The sequence below is a fragment of the Delphinus delphis genome, chromosome 9, assembly GCF_949987515.2.
Source record: "Delphinus delphis chromosome 9, mDelDel1.2, whole genome shotgun sequence".
Taxonomy (NCBI): domain Eukaryota; kingdom Metazoa; phylum Chordata; class Mammalia; order Artiodactyla; family Delphinidae; genus Delphinus; species Delphinus delphis.
The window spans coordinates 105,874,160-105,888,811 of NC_082691.1; the positions used below are offsets into that span (position 1 = coordinate 105,874,160).

At 57.0% G+C, this 14,652-nt stretch overlaps 1 protein-coding gene across 1 annotated transcript in view; it reads left to right on the forward strand.

Moving 5' to 3' along the window:
* DNAJB6 (DnaJ heat shock protein family (Hsp40) member B6) overlaps window positions 1–11,790 on the forward strand; it is a 67,621-nt gene extending 55,831 nt beyond the window's left edge. The window contains exon 10 of the mRNA XM_060021203.1: window positions 11,687–11,790. Within this exon, the coding sequence (XP_059877186.1) occupies window positions 11,687–11,775 (89 nt within the window). The 3' untranslated portion in view covers window positions 11,776–11,790. The remainder of the gene's footprint in view (window positions 1–11,686) is intronic.
* Window positions 11,791–14,652: the final 2,862 nt, after the last annotated feature.

Below are 14,652 nucleotides of genomic sequence, written 5' to 3' on the forward strand. Positions count from 1 at the left end.
GGGGCTGGGGCTCTGCCCCTGCCACGCCGCCCCCTCCATCCGGCACGGAGCAGCCGGGCAGCTTCGAGCACCACACCGGAGGTGACGCGTGCGCATGAGAGGCAGCGTGCCCCCCTCCTCGCGGACGGAAGAGCCGACGGCACCGCTGAGCTGACGGAGGCCCGGCCGCGGGACGCGGGTGCCCGGGGTCGGGAGGGGCCGGGCAGGGCAGCTCCGCGGGCGGCCCTGGCTCCAGGTGGGCAGGAGGGAAGGGCGGCTGCGGAGCTGCGTCTGCCCAGGAGGGCGGGTGGAGGCCCACTTGGTCCTGCGGGTGGATGGGCCTTTCCCCCGCCTGGTGCGCAGAGATGAGACCGGGTTCTGGAGAGTGCGGTGTGTTCTTGTCATCGCGCTGCCCCCTGGGGGCCCTCCCTTACCCGCGGCTGCTGCCTCGGCCCAAGGACGGTCCACCCGCCCTCGGCACCCTGCCACCTCACGGAAGAGCCCGGCTCGCTCGGGCCCCTGCAGAGCCCACTGTGCTGGCCGGGCCCGGGACCTGGGGACAGCCCCCCCGGGATTGCGGGCTGTCCAGGGGAGGTGGCCGGTGTTCTCAGCCGGGTGACTGCTGTGAGCTTCGGGGATGCCGCAGACGTGTCACCCCAGGTTGAGAGCAGGGGCCCGTGTCCCACGCAGAGGTCTGGGCTGCCGGCCCCCGCACAGAGGCCTTTTGCCCACACAGAGAGGGGCTGTCCCTTGGGACTCTTCCCCCACCCCCGGGAGCCGCTCCCGCTTGGGTTGAAGCCTGGAGCGTGCAGAAGATGCTCGGGACCCGCTGGCCTCCCCCTCACGAGGCCCCGGCCTTGGCCGACAGCTGGAGACCACGACAGCCCTGCCTTTATCGCGGAGACGGCGGAGAGGGGGGCGGCCTGGCCCGGGGACCCTCCCCGGCCACCAGCGTCCAGCCCCGTGCTTGGCAGGGAGGCTGCTGAGTACGCGTATTTTGAAGAAGTGAAGGGGTGAAGAGGCTGAGGAGGGGGCGCCGGGCTCCCGGCCTTTGGAGGAGCAAAGTCACGGGAGGCTGCCGTGGCCCCGTTACCGCCTGTCCCCAGCTGTGCCGTGAGCTGCCTAAGATGCCATGTTTTTTAGTGCTGGTGAAATGCAGAGAACGTGAAACGGACCATTTAAACCATTTGTCATCGCACAGCTCAGGGGCGTTCAGCACAGTCGCACTGTTCTACCAGTATCACCACCACCATTTCCAGCACTTGATCTAATCTTCCCAAACTGTCCCCGCCCCCCCGTCCTTCCTCCTGTCTCTGGTTCGGTGGCTCCAGGACCTCGTGTGAGTGGGGTCACACGGGGTTTGTCCTCCTGTGACTGGCGTGTCTCGCCCAGCGTCCACGTTGCCGTGGGCGTCAGATTTCTCTGCTGAATCACATTCCGTGGTGGGTGACCACGGTCCCCGGAGGGGCGGACACTTGGGTCGCTGCCGCTGTGCTGCGTCCGGCCTGCGTCCTGATGTATAAGCAGCAGAGGGTCCGACCCTTCGGGGAACGTCCCATCCTCTGGCGAGGCGTGTGCTGTGTCAGCTCCCGCCCCGCACGGTGCGTGGCAGGGCTCTTCTGTTGTCTGGGGGTCGGGAGGCAGCAGGGGTGGACGGGCCCGTGGCGCGTCTCGGGTACCAGGCGAGCCCCAGGCTTGGCAGGAGCCCCAGACACAGGGCTCCTGACCGGGCGCAGCCGGCGGAGCCTTCGCTGCCGCTGGGGCTCGGGGCCTGCCCGGTGCCCGCTGCCTGCGCTCCGCTCCTCAGGCCGCCGCCTCCCAGTTTCGGGCGGTCCTCCACGGCAGGCCCCCGACTTCCTGCCCACCTGGAGCTGCTGATCAAGGCCGGGCAGGAAGGGCGTCCCGGGCCCGCAGCCAGGCGGCTTTGGGTGGACGTGTGGCACCAGGCCCCTTCCTGGGCCTGCCTCCCTGCCCCCTGCAGCTCGCGGGCCCCGTTGCCACTGACCACCCTCGGAGGCCCCCCTGGGTTTTCCATTCACTCTTGCCCGTGCCTGGGCCACCTGGGAACCTCCTCACACCTGCCGCATCCACCTGGCTCTCAGCTGAGTCTGTCTGGGGTGGGGGTGATGGGAGTGGACACCAAAGGCGCCCCAGTGTTGGGTGGCTGCAGGACAGGCCCTGGGGTGGGTGTTAAGGTCTCACCAGGCATGGTTACCGCCCGGGGCTGAGGCCCCCAGCCCAACTAGAGACCCACTCTTGGTAGAGGCCACGTGAGGGCACAGGGGTAGTCCGACTTGGCACCTGCACCAGGCCGCTGCCTCGGACCCTGCTGCCGGGCGGGCGCCCAGCTTCTCAGGTTGAGCCCGACGCCGGGAATATTTGTCAGAAAATGGCTCAGTGTTTGTTTCATCCGAATTCCCGACTTCTTCCCCAGGAAGACGTGGAGTCGTTGACAAGCGGGTCCAGCAACTCTGACCGGAGCCCCGGGGCGGGGTCAGGTTGACGGGTGTGGATGGCTGGCGGGTGCCGGGGGCTGGGTCTGGAGGAGACGCCGCCGCCGCGTGCCTCCCCGCCTGGCGCTGCCCCCGCCGCTGCGGCTCCCCGACGCGGGGCGGCGGACGCGGCTCATCAGGGCCTGTTGGCAGCCGCTGCGTCAGCGCATTCCTTGCCTCTGTCTCTGGGGTTTTCATAGGTTTTGCTTGATCAACAGCATTCATTCTTAGTGGATAAACAGAATGCAGTTTTGTGGCTTAGAAATTATTGTGTCTCTGGCCAAGTAGCCGTTTAAACAGTGACTGGGTGGCCCTGGGAGACCAGGACGATGAATCTGCCCGTTCCTGAGAAAGCCGACGTCGTGCGTGGGTGTCGGCCAGGCGTCTGGGTCTGGAGTGAAGGCAGGCCTGGCAGAAATCCTGGCAGGAGAGGGCGGGGCTGCGGGAAGCGACGAGTCCCTCCGTCCACCGGCCAGGCCTCCGAAACACTGCCCGTCCCTGGGCCGGCACTCCCCAGGCCGCTGCCTCTTTCCTTGTTCTCCCTTGAACCCAGGTCGGGGTCCAGGGCTGGCGCTGCAATGCCCCCCGGGATGGGACACCCAGGTGCTCTGGACTGCTGGTCGTCAGGTGCCTGGCTGTGTCCCTGTCCTTTTACAAGGAGACCACAGGCTCCAGGATGTCAGATATGGTCCCTGATGTCCACAGAGAGAGGAGAGGTGGGCTCTGAGCGATGTCTGTCCGACGTGAGGTTTCTATGCCCCGACCCACCAGGTCACGCTCAGCCAGGGCCAGAGGTGTTCCGTGCAAAGCCGGGCCAGCTCGCCTGCCTTCAGGGTGGCTGGGGGCACAGCCTCCCCGAAGCGTCGGCACCTCTTTACGATTCCCTTCCGGGCGGGAGCGGTCCTGGGGGCCTTGAGCCACCTGCCCTGCCTGGGATGCTGCCCACCGGGCCTCCCCACTGGGCGACGCCCGGATAGGCGGCCTGGGCCTCATCAACCCAGCCCGGGTGCTTTGAGGGTGAAAAGGGCTCAGGACTAACTTCGCCAGGGTGTCGGGGGTGTGTGCTTGGTTCCAGGCACCTCACGTACCGGTTGCCAGGGAGCTGGGCGTCCTGAGTTCTATTCGGCTTTTGCGCCTCACGCGCCGGTTGCCAGGGAGCTGGGCATCCTGAGTTCTATTCGGCTTTTATGGTTTTAACTTGGTGGCAGGGAGATGTTCCTACGGAAAAGCAGCTAGATTTGACAGTCGTGTGTGGGTGTGTGATTTGCAGACCATTTTAAAGTAAATCAAACACTTTGTTCTTAAATACTTCATAGGCATCTCCAAAAATACCATTCTTTGCACAACCTCAATACCATTATCACACCTCAGAAAATTAACAGTAATTCCCCAATGCCACCAAACTCCCAGTCATTTTCAAAATGATTTTTATAATGTTTTAAAATCATGCTTCACTCAAGACCACATCCTCCTTTGTGGTTATGTCGCCTAACTCTGCATTCTTACCTTGTATGACGAGAAGTCTCCGTCACGTGCAGTGTGTATTTGAATGGACAGAGTACATGGCACCTGTCGGTCTGTCTGGTCCAGATCCTCCCTTCAAAGCCTGACATCCTCTCCTTTTGCCTCTGAGTGTCCACCACGGTCTCCCTCTGTGCTCTCAGCTGCAATTCTATGAATGCGGATTTTCCCAACCCCACTCTGGGACCCTGAAGTGCAGTTTGCACAGAAAAGGCCTGATAAATGTGGTGTCCTTTCCCTACTTTCCAGTTCTCAGAATAATGCTTGTTTTCCGACTCCCTCCTCGGACACCCAAGGTGACCAGTTACTTGCTCTTTTTAGTCTCAGATATCTGTCTTGTGTTTTGTCCATTGAAGCCACGTCCCAGGGCGCTCTGGGTGATTGTGAGGGATGTGTGCATTTAACCAAGGGTCATCCCAGGACTCAGAGTAACTCTGGGGTGCTGGGCTAGGCCTGGTGTGTGTGTGTGAGTGACAGAGACAGAGACTGAGGCCGAGATGCCGCAGGAAGCTCTGGCCTGTGGACTGCGTTCCTCAGGAGGGCACCGTGGTCCCCCGCAGAGACGGCAGAGGGCTGGGGTGCTGTGCTGGGAGAGGGAGGTCCATTTGTCGTCAGGGCCCTGAGATGTTAAAATCCTTTGGGAAAAGCTCACAGGGCTGAACGGATGGGATGAGAAGACAACACGGCCTCTCCCGTGGCCCAGAGTAGCCCAGGTGGGAGGAATTGCAGGCCTAGCTTCCAGTGACCAGCAGAGGCCGGGCCCAAGGCTGCCCTTCTTCCGTCCTGGGCCGGCTTCTGCCACCAGCTCCTTCCAGATTCCCACGGCCGTTGGTCGTGGAGGAGAGGCCACCAATGGTGATTGGTCCACCCACCCCCCATCATCCATCCACCCACCCACCCCCATCATCCATCCTTCCATCATCCTTCCACCCACCATCCATCCTTCCATCATCCTTCCATCATTCATCCGTCATCCATCCATCCATCATCCTTCCATCATCCTTCCATCATCCATCCATCCATCCACCCATCATCCTTCCATCCATCATCCTTCCACCCATCATCCTTCCACCATCCGTCCATCATCCTTCCGTCATCCACCCATCATCCTTCCATCCATCCATCCATCCATCATCCTTCCATCATCCTTCCATCCATCATCCTTCCATCATCCATCCATCTATCCACCCATCATCCTTCCCTCATCCTTCCATCCATCATCCTTCCATCCATCCATCCGTCATCCATCCATCATCCTTCCACCCACCATCCATCCAGGGCATACCAGTCATGCGTCTGGCGTGTGCAGGCTTGTTGGGGGCACAGCTGTGCGAGCTGCAGCCTGCCCTGCAGGTTGGGGACCACATGCACTGTGCACAGGTAGGAGGAGTCACCCCCGGTCCTGCCTTCTCAGGCCCCATCCCGGCAGGGGGCTCAGACAGTGCAAGAGGAGCTCCGAGGAGGGGCATCTGCTGCGGGGGGATGGTCCCGGTGAGGAGAACTCGTGGGAAGGAGGGTCTGGGCCGAGTAGGGCGGGGAGCAGTGGGCTGGAGGAGCCAGGTCGGGGCAGCTTCCAGGACAACAGAGTCTGGGCTGGGCGCTGAGTCCAGCAGAGCAGGCCTGGCCTGAACACGGCCGTCCGGAGGAGAGGGCGCCGGGCTGGCTTCTGCCGCCTGCCTAGGCCCAGGCGCCCTGCCGATGGGCCGCGATGGACCTGCCCTGAGGGCCACGTCCGCCCATGGTGGGCAGGGAGGCTCGCCCCATGAAAGCCCCTCCCAACGTCAGAGCAGGTCCTTTGAGCTCAGGCCTGACCTTGGACCACGGAAGCAGCAGGAACCAGGTCTGGGGATGGGTGGGGGGCGACAGGGTGACTTCCCAGGTGCCCGCTCGCTCTTGCAGGAAGTGGCCGCCGCTTCAGGACTGGCGCCATCTGTGTCTCCTGGCAGCCTTGAAGTTGCCACCTGTCACCTGGCAGCTCACCCCTGGCTCCAGGTGCGGGTCCTGCCCCCAGCCGCCTCTCCTCGGCCGTCATCCCTGGACGCTGTGAGAGGTGCCCTCTCCCCACCGTCTCGTCCACCCTCGAGCGGCCCCGAGCAGGCCTGGAGGACGCGTGCACAGGAGAGGAGTCCAGAGGGAGAACGGGGGTGTGGGGCAGCACCGAGGACGCCCGCCGGGCAGAGCAGCCCGGGCACAGGGCCAGTCAGGCCACGAGCATCCTGTGGCCCATGGCCACAGCTGACTGCCCGGCCCCGCCGCCCAACTCCTGGAGACCCCACGTCCCGGCAAGGGGGTCCACGTCCTAGCCTGGCAACTGTGAGGAAATCGGGTCTTTGCAGACGCCGTATATCTAGCTAAGGACCTGGTCTGGCGGGCTAGGGTGGCCCCAGTGCAGGGGTTGGCGTCCTCTAAGACAGGGAGGATGCCTGAGGCTCAGACATGCTGGGAGGAGCCGGGCGGGAGCTGGGGGCGTGGCCGCCACAGCCTGGGTCACACCCCTGCCCCATCCGTACATCAGTCCATCCATCCAACCATCCATCCATCCATCCATCGCCTGTGGGCACTGCCCTGGGAGATTCAGCTTAGGATGCGGTTTCTGTGATGTAGCACTTCAGCATCTCAACTTAAAAAACCCACATCAAGTATTTTCTGAAGATTCCCGTGTGTCTGTGCAGTTTGGAGCGAATTTTTCCTTATCCAGGGTCTTCAAGGGGAAAGGTCCGCGTGGCAAGATGGCCTTGTATGGCGCAATATTTTCTGTGGCCACAGGAGGGCGACTCCATAAAGGAAAACAGGACTGTGGGCAGGAGCCCCACCTCTGCCCCCTCCCACATGCACCTGCACACGCCTGCACACACACACACACGCATACCTGCACACACGTGCACACAGGCACACATGGTAGAGTAAATCGGTCGTCCTTAGCCTTTAATAATGTTGAAAATAAGGCTAAAGTGAGTTGGAGGGGGAGGGGACCAGAGTGGTTTCCTCTCCTCGGTGGAATAAAATAGCCTTACTGGAGAGCTGGAAGCTTTTCTTGTTCAACATTTACCATCTAGTCTCATCATGTTATAAATAACACGTCAAAGGATTCACAAGAACACAACTTTCAAAGATAAAATTAGGCTCTACCAATAGCTCCAGATTTTTTCCTACACTCACACCCCAAGAACATTTCTACATCTTTCACTCAGATAACATCTGACAAATGGTGATTTGTAGTTTCCTGGGATAATAGAGAAAAATAAAATCTGTTGTTAATATTTCTAGCACCTTCTGGCTAAAATAATCTCATGACCTGCTGAAGCCTGCACTGGTCCCCCACTAGTAGGTGATGGGGAGGAAACGTCAAGCCTGCCCAAACTTGCACCAGAGCCCCGCCATCCCGGCTGCCTGGGAGCAAATGGGAGGCATTGCATCTCTGCCCTTGAAAAAAACCCGTCTGGGAATTTAAAAAAAATTTTTATTGGAGTATGGTTGCCTTACAATATTGTTAGTTTCTGCTGTACAGCAAAATGAATCAGCTATACGTATACATATGTCCCCTCTTTTTTGGATTTTCTTCCCATTTAGGTCACCACAGAGTACTGAGTAGAGTTCCCTGAGCTATGCAGTAGGTTCTCATTAGTTATCTATTTTATACATAATATATACGTACATAGTGTATATATGTCAATCCCAATCTCCCAGTTCATCCCACCCCCCTTCCCACTTGGTATCCATACGTTTGTTCTCTTTGTTTGTGTCTCTTTCTGCTTTGTGAATAAGATCGTTTATCCAATTTTTTCAGATTCCACATGTATGTGTTCATATACGATATTTGTTTTTCTCTTTCTGACTTACTTCACTCCGTATGACAGTCTCTAGGTCCATCCATGCCTCTACAAATGACCCACTTTTGTTCCTTTTTATGGCTGAGTAATATTCCATTGTATATATGTACCACATCTTCTTTATCCATTCATCTGTCGATGGACACTTAGGTTGCTTCCATGTCCTGGCTATTGTAAATAGTGCTGCAATGCACATTGGGGTGCGTGTGTCTTTCTGAATTATGGTTTTCTCAGGGTATATGCCCAGTAGTGGGATTGCTGGGTCCTATGGTAGTTCTATTGTTAGTTTTTTAAGGAACCTCCATACTGTTCTCCACAGTGGCTGTATCAATTTACATTCCCACCAACAGTGCAGGAGGGCTCCCTTTTCTCCACGCCCTCTGCAGCATTTATTGTTCGTAGATTTTTTTGATGGTGGAGAATTGTTTTTGAAGCTCTTGGTGCGAACATGCAGCTGTTTCATTAATCCTGACTTTTACAATGAGTCATTTCTCCAAGGTGTGGTTTAACTTTCTAATAACTAGTGGAAGTCTTCCTGTCCCCTAAGTGTGATGTGACACTTTGTGACGTCAAAGAGGGTGACATCTAGTGTCCCCCGTCCTCTACTCCCTACCAGACTGTTACTGAAACCGAGGTGAAACACAAGCTGACGGAAGAAATAAAACGAAGGGGAAGAAGACAGCGGCCAAACCCGAGCTGCCCCAATCCTAATAACACCCACGAGAAGTCATCGCCCCTCCCCATCGGTCCCCATTTAAAACGCACAGGGGCGAACTTGAAATACGTGCTGTGCTCTGACATGCCTGCCGCAGCCTCTTCCTCCAAACGACCCCCCTGATCCAACCTCGGACCTAAGAAAACCTCCGGGGTCACCAGCCAGTCTAGGAAACGACATCCTCCTAATGGACTGGCTTCCATTCTGATGCAAAAGTAAGTTGATTTCTGTGACTCCTTCGTGAACTTCAGTCTTAGGTGTAAAGGGGTTATGGTTTGCGTTGGAAGGACAGCGTATGACAGTAAGCGTGGGGTTTCAAGTGTCCTTCCGTGTAGTTGTAAAAACCTCGCGTCAGTCGGGGGCTGGGAGACTTTACTGCCACCACACCCCAGCTGAGGCTCCAATCAGATATTGAGAGGGCGGCTGTGACAGTCACACTGCCCTGTCGCCCAGATTTAGGAACTAGGAAATACAGGCATGGTCTCGAAAAATTCATCTCTCCACCCCTTTTACGTGCCCGTAAATCTACTTCCTTTTCATTTTTAGCTGCATTGACAAATACTTCGCTGTAAGTGCAAGCTTCTTGGGAGAATATAAATATTATTAGATCTGCCTTTCCTTAGAGCCAGACAACCAATTTCATTTCAGAGTAAGAGGGTGCCTGCACGTTTCTGGAATTCTACTTTTTATATACAATCTCTACCGCTTACGTATTTTTAATGCAGTGTCCGTTGTCAGGTCAGAATAACAGGACCGACCCGGTGCTGATGACTCTGTGGAAGTGGGTTTCCTCGCGTGTGGGTCTAACCTTGGGCTGTGCTGTGGATTTGCCGGAACTGACATTATGATCTCCTCAGCACCGTTTATATTTATCACAGCCAGTTTAGAAAGAGTTGGAATTAATTAGGGAATGTTTCAAATGTCAAATCGTTAAATGAAACTGTAAAAAGTAAATTGTGGTCTTTGGCAAGCAAGTATTTCATAAAATAAGATCCCTGGAATGAAACGGTCATTGCTCTGAAATATATGGTTTTTATTACCACTTTTAGGGACGCGGATCAACAATCCAAGAGTTTTAGATCTGATACGAAGAGTGATGTATTATAGCTAGCTGCCACAGGGAGTCATGGGGTTTGATGTCTAAGACATCACCAGAGACTCGAGGACGTATTCAATCAAAACATGGCGTAGTTAGGGGTGTGTGTGCGTGGGGGGGCACCTGCCGGTTGTTCTTTGCATTTTAAAAGTCATTTACAAAGCGCTCAGAATGATAGATAACGTAGAAAATATTGACAGCTGAAGTTAACAAATACAGGAATCTTCTTTGAAATAATGATCAGGCTGCTGGGAGGTGACCTGGGGCGTCCAGCAGGAGGGACGCTGCCTGTACACCGGCTGCCTCGCCTTTGTCACATGCCATCTGTGGTGACTAATGAGGACCACGGGTACCAACAACTTCAGAAATTCCCCCAAACTGAGAATCTTGTCTCCTTCCTAAATGTGGTTCTGATGACACAGAAACAGTTTCTGTTTCGATGCGTTGATGTTACTCACAGCGAACAAGCTGTGACAAGTAAGTCTGTCGGGGAGCACTCCTGATTTTTCTCTTTTTTTTCTGGTTGTTTTTGTTGAAAACGCTTTTTTTCAGCGTGGAAGGAGCTGGTAAGGAGGTATGAACAGCCAGCATCTGTGAAAGCTGCTCTTGAAGCCGGGAGCCAGGACGTGAATGTTTGCTGGGTGGTGCACACGGTCTGGGGGCGGCAGGGGCCCCGAGCCTTTTCACAAAAATGCTGACAGACGAGGCTGAAGCCAAGAAACCCTCCTCACGGTCAGAGGGAGAACTTCTGTCCCTGGGGGACAGCGTGCAGACTTCTACGTGGAGACCGTAAAGCCCTGGTGTGCAGTCATGTCTGTGATCAAATCCGTCTGGTTGGTCCGAGCCGACGGCCGCAGCTGAAATCAGTCCACTTTCTTTCTTTTTTAAAATTATATATTTATTTATTTATTTTGGGCTGCGTTGGGTCTTCGTTGCTGCGCGTGGGCTTTCTCTAGTTGCAGCGAGAACGGGCTATTCTTCGTTGCGGTGCGCGGGCTTCTCTTGTGGAGCACGGGCTCTAGGCGCGCGGGCTTCAGTAGTTGTGGCACGTGGTCTCTAGAGCGCAGGCTCAGTAGTTGTGGCGCACGGGCCTAGTTGCTCCCCGGCATGTGGGATCTTCCCTGACCAGGGCTCGAACCCGCATCCCCTGCATCGGCAGGCGGATTCTTAACCACTGCGCCACCAGGGAAGCCCTCAGTCCACTTTCATGTACGAAGTTCTCACGCTCCTCGGGGGTCAACCCGACACTGGCCTTTGGCTGCGTGAAGCGGGCAGGTGGGGGAAGCGCACTGCAGACAGCACGCCGTTGCCATAGGGAGCCGTGGTCCAGCGCGGTCACTGCTGGGTGCTTCCGGAGGCTCCTCTCTGAGATGGAGCAGCAGGAAGCCCTGGGTTTCCCGCGGCGTCTCTCGCTGCGCTGCTGCCTGGACGAGAGGCGCCCACAGCCCCTGCCGGTCCCAGCCCGTGTCCGCGTGTCTCATGCGCGCACACGCAGTCACGCATGTCACACATGCAGACGTGCTGCCCTCAAGGCCGCCACCTTGGGAGAGGATGTTTACCTGGTGATGCACCAGGAAAAATGCTGTGGGGTGGCATGGGGGGTCTCTGTGCTTTGCTGAGAGTGTTTGGTCCTGGGAACAGCCAGGAGCTCATCAGGGGAGCCTGGTGCGTGGAGGGGAGGGTGCGGCAGGATCGTGTCTGGGAAGTGGCCGGGGAGTCACGTCCGGATGAGCTGTTGATGCCGTGGGCGCTCAGTGGGGGGACCCGTGATGGGGAAGCAGAGATCTGACCCGACCTGATCAGCCATGACACTGGCTTCTGCAAGACGGTCCCTGAAGTAGGAGCCCACAAGTGCCTTGTGTCCCGTGTCCACCATCCGCCACGAGGGCCACTTGTGCAGGAGAGCACATCCTGGTGAACACCAACAGGTGTCAGATGTTCACCTGATGTGTCACAGTCGTGGCTCAAAAGTTCAGCCACACGCGTGTGCGTGCACACACACACACACATGTGCTCTCACTCCTGGTGACTCTGAATCTTCTCCCTTCTGCAGGGTCTGGAGCAGCACTGCCCACCGGGGAGCCCCCGTCACAGCATCCTGTCTGGAGACCAGCTCAGCTTCACTCGTCCCAACCTTCCTGAGTCCTCATTTACCTTCACAGACGGTCCGGGCCAAAGACAGGTGAGAAGAGCCCCCGGCAGGGCCCCCCGGGGGAAGTGACTGCAGGGCTGGACGCTGGCCAGGCCTCCAGACCCTGGTGGGGGGGGACAGGTGGGCTGCCATGGCCAGCGTCCAGCGCCCTGGGTGCCCCAGGCTCACGGCAGCTGGGAAACCAGGTGGCCGCTGGCTGGCCTTGGAGTGGGACCTGGCCCAGGGGTTTAAAGCCCTTTTCATGGAGGAGCGATACCCACTCCAGAAGCACCCTTGGCAAGGGTGTTATGGTGACTTTTCACGCCCGCACAGCCAGCACATGGCCACCCTGCCCAGCTCCCGTGGGACTGCCTTCCTGACACCTGCCCCTGCCCTTCGCTGCGTGAAGCTCGCGCTCACACCCACACGTGTGCCCCTCGCAGGCCGGGGGTGAGGGGTCGGGGCTCAGCTGGGCCCCCGGGCGCGTGGAGTCTAGGTCTCCAGGAGGATGCGAGGCTGTGGCTGGCCCTGTCCCGCAGCCCCAGGACAGGCGTCCCACTTTGCCCCCAGAGGCCACCCAGTTCCTCCTAGCGCTTCCCCACGGCCCCTGGCAAGCTGGCCTCGACCTCCCAGCCTCTACTCCTGCCCCCCCCACCCCAGCCCGAGGAGGCCGTTGGCCTTCCAGGGGAGCGTCCGCGGCCCCTCCCGCCCGCAGAGCAGAGGCCCTTGGCCTGGGGTCCGCAGGCTCCAGCGCTCAGTGGTAGATGTCCCTGGGGGCGTTATTCCGTCACAACCGCTATGTCCCCGTGTTCGGTCACTGACAGTGGGTGCTGCACACGTTCCCAAGCGTCACTTGGTGGAGACGGGACTCCTGCCGGGCGCCGGCCGTCACCTGGGGGTGGGCGGCCCGTCTTCCGTCCTGGGCAGTCACTTCAGTGGGGAAGCGGGGGGCCTGGAGCAGCGTGGGTGCCGGACAGGTTGGGGAGAGGGGGGCGGAGGGGCGGGGGGCCAGGCCCGCGGCCGCAGCCGGGTTCCTGAGGGACCCACGTGCGGCCTTCGTCAGCTGCCTGGGGGCAGCCCTGCACTCTCCTTCTGCCACTTTGGAAAGTGTAATGGGGGGGGGAGAGAGAGAGAGGAAGACGGAGGTGGTGGGGAGAGAGTGAGGGGGGCAGAGAGGGGGTGACTACAGGACCCGAGGCTGGGCTTGGTGGGTCAGGTGGCTGGGAAGAAGCCTCTGCACCCCTCTTTGCTCATGAACTGTGGATGCCACCAAGGGGGCACCCAGCGCCCTGGGAACGGATGCGCCCTTGCAATGGAATCGTTTTCTTAATTTCATTTTCAGACTGCTCATTGCAGTCGTGCAAAAATACAACTGATTTTTGCATATTGATCTTGTATCCTACAACCTCAGTGAGCTCATTCATTAGTTGTAATACTTTTTGAGTGATTCCTTAGGGTTTTCTATGTTCAAGATTATGTCATTTGCAAATAGAGTTTTATTTCTTCCTTTCCAGTTTGAATGCCTCTTATTTCTTTTCTTGTCATATTGCCCTGTCCTGACCCTCCAGCAGGACATTCAGTAGTGGCGGTGAGAGCAGACTCCCATGTCTCGTCCTGATCTTAGGAGGGGAGCCTGCAGCCTTTCACCACATGTGATTATCAGCTGTGGGTTTTTTCTAGATGCCCTTTATCAAGTGGAGGAAGTTCCCTTGCATTCCTAGTTGTTTTTTGTTTTTTTGAGTATTTTTATCGTGAAAGGGTGTTGGTTTTTGTCAAATGCTTTTTCAGTAAATAAGATGATCATGTGATTTTTGTTTTTAATTCTGTTCTTCTGATGTGTTACATTGATTGATTTTCGGATGTTACACCAATCCTGTGTTCCTGGGATAAACTCCACGTGCTCATGGGATGTTCCTGGGATAAACTCCACGTGCTCATGGGATGTTCCTGGGATAAACTCCACGTGCTCATGGGATGTTCCTGGGATAAACTGCACGTGCTCATGGGATACGATTCTTTTTCTATGTTGGTGGACGTGGTTTCTAGTACTTTGTTGAGGACTTTGTTGTCCATATTCAGAAGAGATATTGATTTGTAGTTTTCTCGTGATATCTTTGTCTGGTTTTGGTATCAGGGTAATACTGACTCCATAAAATGAGGCGTATTCATGAAATAAGTCTCCCAGTCTGTGAAGTGTCTAGAATTTTGCTGGGGGGTCGACATGAAGTGTGCAGGTCCTAGAATCTTCAAGCCAGCTTTTTGGCTTTGAGTTTCCATTTGCAGATTAGCTCTGTCACCTTGCAAAGACTTCCAGAGTGAATTTAGACTGAAATATTAGAACTTTGACCGTTGGCGGTGCTACATTTCACCTCATGTCCAGTGAAATATTTAATGAATGAATGAACGAGCTCCCCACCCTCCTCTGCAAATTCCAGGGTGGTCAGCACTCCACTCGCTCTCCCAACTTTTTGAGACTTCTCCCAAACTGAAATTCCGTGTCTGCCAGATGCCCGTTTGTCACGCTTTTAGTGCCGCTACTAATGCCTCGTGGCCACTCAGCACTTGCTGTCTGTAAACCTCTTGCACACGTGACCTCTGCAGGCGCACTTTCACTGCCTCCGTTTTCTGGACGAGGAAACTGGAGATGGCGGGTGACCTGCCACCGCCCCTGTGACGTCGGGTGATATCGGGGGGGGGACATGCCGGACGGTCTGCACCCAGCTGGGGCTGGCCCACAGCTGCCCCGGCCTCCGCCCTCGTCACCCGCGCCTCTGCCTGCCCTGCTCAGAGCTCTGAGCCGCCGCAGGACGACCGTGTCCCTTAAGGAGGAGGAAGCACGGGTGCTACCGAGGCTTCCTTGGCAATTTTTTCTTTAATCAAAACCATCA